At 40.5% G+C, this 7,114-nt stretch overlaps 3 protein-coding genes across 3 annotated transcripts in view; 2 read left to right on the forward strand and 1 right to left on the reverse strand.

The window, feature by feature from the left end:
• Nucleotides 1-282: 282 nt before the first annotated feature.
• On the forward strand, nucleotides 283-2,613 carry KNAG0A01870 (uncharacterized protein; the record flags this gene model as incomplete). Its single annotated transcript, XM_022611382.1, has 1 exon — nucleotides 283-2,613. One exon carries the CDS (start codon nucleotides 283-285, stop codon nucleotides 2,611-2,613), a length of 2,331 nt encoding a protein of 776 aa, XP_022462122.1.
• An 862-nt stretch (nucleotides 2,614-3,475) lies between these two features.
• Nucleotides 3,476-5,158, forward strand: PCH2 (Pch2p; the record flags this gene model as incomplete). Its single annotated transcript, XM_022611393.1, has 1 exon — nucleotides 3,476-5,158. The coding sequence occupies one exon, from the start codon at nucleotides 3,476-3,478 to the stop codon at nucleotides 5,156-5,158; it is 1,683 nt and encodes a 560-aa protein (XP_022462123.1).
• Nucleotides 5,159-5,668: 510 nt separating this feature from the next.
• Nucleotides 5,669-7,114, reverse strand: part of MOT1 (DNA-binding ATPase) — a gene marked incomplete at both ends in the record, with an annotated part of 5,523 nt that continues 4,077 nt past the window's right edge. Inside the window, one exon of the mRNA XM_022611404.1 lies at nucleotides 5,669-7,114. This exon is cut by the window's right edge and continues 4,077 nt beyond it. Coding sequence (XP_022462124.1) covers nucleotides 5,669-7,114 — 1,446 coding nt within the window.

Raw genomic sequence — 7,114 nt, forward strand, 5'->3', positions numbered from 1 at the left:
ACCATCGCCTCTGTACTAAGTGTACAGATCCCTGACCCCAACATCCCGAACGCTCTCAATCCAACGTCCCCCAACAGTTTGTCCTTCATCACCAGCGCAACTGGTTTTGACCTTTGGATTCAACAACTCATCAACCACCTACGTAACAAGGGCTATGCTGATCTTGTTCCAGATAAATTCGGAACAACGAAACGCTATGCTACCGACGGTGAAGAATTGGGGATCACATGGTTATTCACTCATTATGTGAAGAAAGAGTACTACCCTAACTGGATTCCTACAATGAAAGGGTCTGATTTATCTGAATATGACATCATTCAAACTGCTATGACTAAACATATTCAGAAACATGATCCCGGCCAAACCGCATGGGAAATCAGTCAACTCACCTTCGGTCCGTCTGAACCTGCCATTACCTTTATCGGTCGAGTGAGGCGCCTAGTTAGAAATCTCCCTCCCGATATGACCCCACTTCTCGATACACTTATTAAGAACAGTATTCTCGCTGCTTTAAAAGGTCCTTACGAACCAACTAAAAACCATTTCCGAAATCTCACAGCTCCTTACACTATTGATGACATGTTACACCGGATCCAAACAACATATGACATATCTCATACTGATCAACAACCCAGAACCTCGTCCTATCAATTCCATCGGAACACCTATACTACTAATGTCCATAGTACCACTTGCTATAAGTGCAACAGGCCAGGATATTATGCCGCAAATTGTCCCAACATGAAATCACAAACCCGTCCCCCACGAACTACTACCAAACGAAACACTACCTTCCGAGGCTCTTCTCGACGCACTACTAACAACGTATCATTTACTACAGAGTCATCCGCACAGGACCCAGAGCAGGCCTTCCCGGATGACTATTATCTTAGGCACCCTCCACTACCACCAATAGACACATCCAAACATTTCCTAATCGACTCAGGTGCCGCTCTCACAGTTGTAAACAACAAGAACTTACTACACAACCCTCATCCGTCGTCCACCAAAATCTCCATAGCATCTAGTGCTAACCATGATATCCCCTTCACCCTTGAAGGGACCATTCTGCTACGTCTGTCCGACAATTCCACTATTGAAATCCCTGCCTTTTACGCTCCTACTATAACCAATAATCTGCTAAGTACCCATGACCTTGAACAACACGGTTTATTTTTAGACACCCGTCTAAACATATTATATGCTGCTAACGGTTCTTCCAAAGCTAATGTTATTACCCACAATGCCTTCCGATGGTTACCTTTCCGGTACGCTATATTTCCCTCTACGGTTCCTTCCACAACTATCAACTCGCTGCTCACAAAATATCCACTTGATCTAATTCATCGTCTCCTAGGACACATAAACGTCCAATCCCTATACAAATCCATAAAAAACAAAACGTTCCAACATATCGAGCTATCCGACATCGATTGGTCCAACCTTGCACAGTTCCAATGTGTCGACTGTCTGCAGGGCAAAAGTCGTCAACACTCACATGTAGTTGGTTCCAGAGTTAAACATCAAGAAAAATATACAAAATTTGAATATCTACACTCCGATTTGCTAGGTCCCATTACATCTACAAGTACACAAACCAAATCGTGGTTTATCTCTTTCACAGATGAAGCCACCAGATACCGCTGGGTATACCGACTAACCGACAAACGGGATACTACCATTTTACATAATTTAAAATCACTCATTAGTCTTATTCGGAATCAATTCAAAAGCAATGTCCTCGCGTTTCAATTTGACCGTGGAAGCGAATTCACAAATACAGCCGTCCGATTTTACCTGGCCGAAAGTGGCATATCCACTTTCTACACATCCGTCGGCGATCACCAAGCCCATGGCATCGCCGAACGACTAAACCTTACCCTTATGAACGATTGTCGAACACTTTTAAAAACCACTAATCTACCTCATCATTTATGGTTCTATGCCGTCCAGTTTGCGACTCTGTTACGGAATTCAGTCTACAACGACACAATCCAATCTTCCGCGCGTGCTAAAGCTAATCTTCCCGGTATTGATGTGAAAACCATACTTCCATTTGGACAACCTGTAATCGCCCATTTTACCAAGCTTAAAACAAAACTAAAATATCGTGGTGAACAAGGCTTTGCTCTTGTTCCCTCTTCCACTTCCTATGGCTACAACATCTATATCCCCAAAACTGGTAAAGTAATTGATACAACAAATTACGCTGTAATTCGTTCTACCGTTCATATAAACCCCAACCAAGACTACGATGACACCATCTTTGATGACGTTATCAACCAACTCACAGACGCTGATGAACATACCACTGTCCACGACTCCGATGAAATGCTTTATCCCACACAAGACAATTCTGAAACAATTACTACTGCTGCTACCCAAACTCCCCTTGATCCATTTTTAATTCCCACAACCACAGATTCCAGTAGGGTGGTATATATTCCACATACTACACCCACGGTCGATCCCTATGAAACAGACATTGAACCCGAAGAAACTAAAGATCCCATGAATGAACTAGATACCAATGACACACAAGGATCTCCATTATTATCGCGTCATCAAAGATGGTGTCATCGTAGTCTTGGTTGGGGTTTATATGAACGGTAGAACGAATTACAGCGTAATTTGTTGTATCAATTACTTTACCAGTTTTGGGGATATAGATGTTGTAGCCATAGGAAGTGGAAGAGGGAACAAGAGCAAAGCCTTGTTCACCACGATATTTTAGTTTTGTTTTAAGCTTGGTAAAATGGGCGATTACAGGTTGTCCAAATGGAAGTATGGTTTTCACATCAATACCGGGAAGATTAGCTTTAGCACGCGCGGAAGATTGGATTGTGTCGTTGTAGACTGAATTCCGTAACAGAGTCGCAAACTGGACGGCATCGAACCATATACTTATATATTAAGTATATACCAGAAGTCATACCTGAACTAAAACATCTCTTTACTCTACTACAATGAATAGCCACGGCGAACAAGACCCTATTCAACATCTTCCAATTCTTCAAACGCCTCGGGACCCATCAATGCAGAAATGTTGTATAAGTGTAATTTTTAGGGTGAACAAGGAAAATGGCTTAATGTTAAGGAGCCGAGTAACATTGTTCATGCTGTAGCTACAGGTCACTTGCCAGTATAACCAACAACTTCTTGTGTTTATAACTTCCGAACAACATATTTGTAATTGCACCTAACGAGCTTTTGGGAGAATTTTCCGTGCACGGTAAAGAACCCAACTTACTAATCACAGCACACCAAAAGCATACTGCTACAGTGACCGTCTATTATGCTTCTACTGGGATTTTCTGGTTGGGAATATGCCCAGTTAGTCTACTTTGTGCTAAGTTTATGTCGAGGCATAAAACTGTTTCAGCGGCTAATATATATATATATATATATATATCGATGAATTGAAGATTGTATATATGTGAACAAGAGAAGAGTACATTCAAGTTAGAAGATCAACATGAACCATTTAATTGATGTTGAGCTAAAAGTGGGTACGTTTCAACAAGCAAGCAGAATAATTCTTGAAAACGATGGTGGGGCAGCGTCGTTGTCTGAGGATTCAGAAGAAGAGAGACTAAAGGTGCTTTTTGACGTTCTTGCAGAGGTAATCAAGAGGAAAGTCCAGAACTATTCTATGGATAAGGCGGGCACTCTGTGCATTACTTCTCGAGATATAATTGAAGAGGGGCAAGGAAGCATTGAATTGGTCGATCCGCTTACAGCGGCTCAAAAACAACTGCTTAAAAGCTTGATCAAAATCATTTTCCACCATGCTGACCACTTACATGAATCCGAGTACACTAACATAGGACAGAATAATTTGATCCTTTCTGTATTTGTCAAGAAAATTACTGTCGAAGTGTTTCCCGATAACCTTCCTACAACACCAGATCCTTGGTACAGCGGAACAAACCTTTTAACAGCAGTTCACACCATTCTGGAGGCAGACTCTAACCTTACAGTTCCTAAAATACAGGCCACCAAGACCAAAAGCTACACCGTAAAGTTCTATTCTTGTTTGGAAGAATTTGATACCATGAGTGCTAGGGACTTACTTGGAACCTTTGATAGTATCGACCTCGGTAAAGAAGAGGAAGATAACAACTTTGAAGATGAGGCGCAAACATTTTGCGAGGAAATGCCAGCAACAACAAAGTACACACCCTTTGTCATTCCGCTTTCTCAAGAGTCTCTGAATTTTGCCAAAGTAACACCATTACCTTCTAAACATTTTGAAGACCTTTGGGAAAATCTTCATTTTGAAGATGACATCAAACAAAAAATGTACGGTTACGCGACTGTATCCTTAGAACTGAAAAACTTTTCAGAAGACGTGGGTAATTCAAACGGCAATTTGGATCAAATTCTTGTGAACAATAAGCTTCTGATTGTTCATGGCCCCCCTGGAACTGGAAAAACTACCCTTTGCAGGGGATTGTGCCATAAGTTATCAATCAGAAACACTAAGGTCTCAGTTCTAGACATAATCAAACCCGTTTATAAAGGTATTGTGGTTGAAATATCGTGTTCGCACATTTTTTCCAGGTGGTTTGGCGAGTCAGCTAAAAACATTGGAACTCTATTTGATGACCTTGAGGCGCTTCTAAAACTCAATGAAAGAACCCAAACCTTTGTATGCATGATTATAGATGAAGTTGAAACAATTGCAGGTTCTAGAAAAGATATTTTAAGCAAGAATGAGTCTAGCGATAGCGTGCGTGTCGTGAATACCTTGTTAACAAGATTGGATTCCTTGAAAAAATACAACAATTTTCTGATATTAGCAACTTCGAATCTGCTTGAATCTTTGGATCCTGCATTTGTGGATCGATCAGATGGAGTATTTTCTATTGGTAATCCCTCCAGAGAATCAGTTTTTAAGATTTTGTTCTCCTCAATTCAAAAACTAATCTCACTGAAAGTCGTAACAACGGAAGATTCCGACGACGTTATTGACAACCACAAATACAATAGTATAATCAACTTGATTACAAACCATTGTCTAAAATTGGAATTAAGTGGAAGAACACTTAGAAAACTTCCATTATTATGTCTCTCGGAAAACTTTAGAAAATTGCCAGTCCCCTTGGACAACTTCATGATGGGACTCGCTCAATTGGTCAAGCAATTTCACAAATGAACGTATTCGACCTGGAATTTGTATACATGACAGCAACTGTCCCACCCTTTAAGGTGAATTTTTCAGTTAGCGAGTACACACCTCTTTGACAGAATATCATACATATCCCAGACAACAATTTCATTTAGGGAAGGTGAGCAGAACCTACTGCAAATATTTACCAACTCATTCACATATCTTCTGGTCACCTTTCAAAACCAGTATGAGATAATTCAGATTCAAATGGTTATTTGAGTGCTATGATAACCTGTTTGACATCCTTCGCGGCAATATCGCATTCGCTTAGCCTTAAAAATGGATAAGAAGTTTTCTAAAATCTGATACGGTAGAAAACTAAGCTTTCGTTACAAAAGACGATGGGTTGTCATCAAGACCCTGCTTCAGTCATACTTATTCGATAGTCGCGTTATAATGTTACACTGTTAATATGTATTTTATATACCATCAAATATAAAAAGTTTCCAGATGCTATGCAAGAATGATAGTAATAATAAAAAAGATGCAGTATCATTAACGTAATGTTTTAATAAAAGTGTCCAAATTGTATTCTTCTTCGTATTGAGAAGGATCCCAAAGTTCCTTTAGTTCACCAAGAGCTTCCTTTGCTTTACCAGTTAGACCTGTTTCATTGGCAACGTCATCCATTGCTGGATTTGCCGTTGAGGTGTTTGATTCTTCTTCATCTTGAGATGGAACGTTCGATGTGTCAAACAGATCTAGCAGTTGGTGGGTGTCCATCGACGCCAGACCACTGTTTTGCTGATTCACCACAGTCGATGCAATATTCATTTTGAATTTTTGTAATCCCATAATTTTTTCTTCTAATGTCCCTTTGGTGATTATACGGTAAACATTAACCACCTTCTTTTGGCCTAATCTGTGAGCTCTATCCATAGCTTGCAAATCGTTCATCGGATTCCAATCGTGCTCTACAAAAATAACGGTATCCGCTCCTGTCAGGTTCAATCCCAGGCCACCAACTTTAGTAGTCAACAATAAACAATCGATAGAAGGATCTTCATTGAACTTCTTCACGACCTGTTGTCTATCTCTAGGATCGACACTACCGTCCAGTCTCATGTACGTCACGGACGGCATGTACTTTTTAAATAGGTCGTTTTCGACCATGTCTAGCATATCCTTCAACTGGCAGAAAATCAATGCACGATGCTGAGATATGACGTTTTGTCCCGTCAAGTACTGGTCAGATTTCTTATCATTGTCCTCCTCGCCAATGCCACACTCAAGGAGTAAAGTACGTAATGCACTCAATTTAGGTGCATTGATGATATCGTGGAGGTCTAAACCAGTTTGTTTCAGATAATAATGAACCTGGCGTGTTTGAGGATGGTTTGGCGTAAGAACCAGAGCTGGATGATTACACAGCTTCCTCATGTATTGGAGAGCCTGAAATATATGTTGCTTGTTATCCGCCACCGTTGTATCCTCCACGTCTTTTTCGACCACATTCTTTTGTTTCTTGGCAAAGTCTTCATATAATTGTCTCTGCAAGTCACTCAATTCACAGTAATAGTCCTGGATAATCTTGGGGGGTAAATCTGACAAAACATCCTCTTTCAATCTTCTCAGCATAAATGGCAAAACCTGCTTGTGTAAAGCCTCTAATGCAAGTACACCGGCTTCTTGCTCTTTCGAAGATGTCTTACTATTACGCGAGGCAGCAATTGGTTTGGCAAATCTTTCTTGAAACATCTTTTCAGTGCCGAGGAACCCAGGCATCAAGAAATCGAAAAGGGACCACAGCTCAACAACATTGTTCTGAATCGGTGTGCCGGTAAGAATCAGACGATGGTTGGCTCTGAATTTTTTCACTGCCTTTGCCAGTTTCGATTGAGCATTCTTGATGATATGACCCTCATCTAAAACACAATAATTGTAATCGCAATTGTCCAGTATTTCTACATCGTTTCTGGCAACATCGTAGGATGTAACAAC

This window comes from Huiozyma naganishii, chromosome 1 (assembly GCF_000348985.1).
Source record: "Huiozyma naganishii CBS 8797 chromosome 1, complete genome".
Taxonomy (NCBI): Eukaryota; Fungi; Ascomycota; class Saccharomycetes; order Saccharomycetales; family Saccharomycetaceae; genus Huiozyma; species Huiozyma naganishii.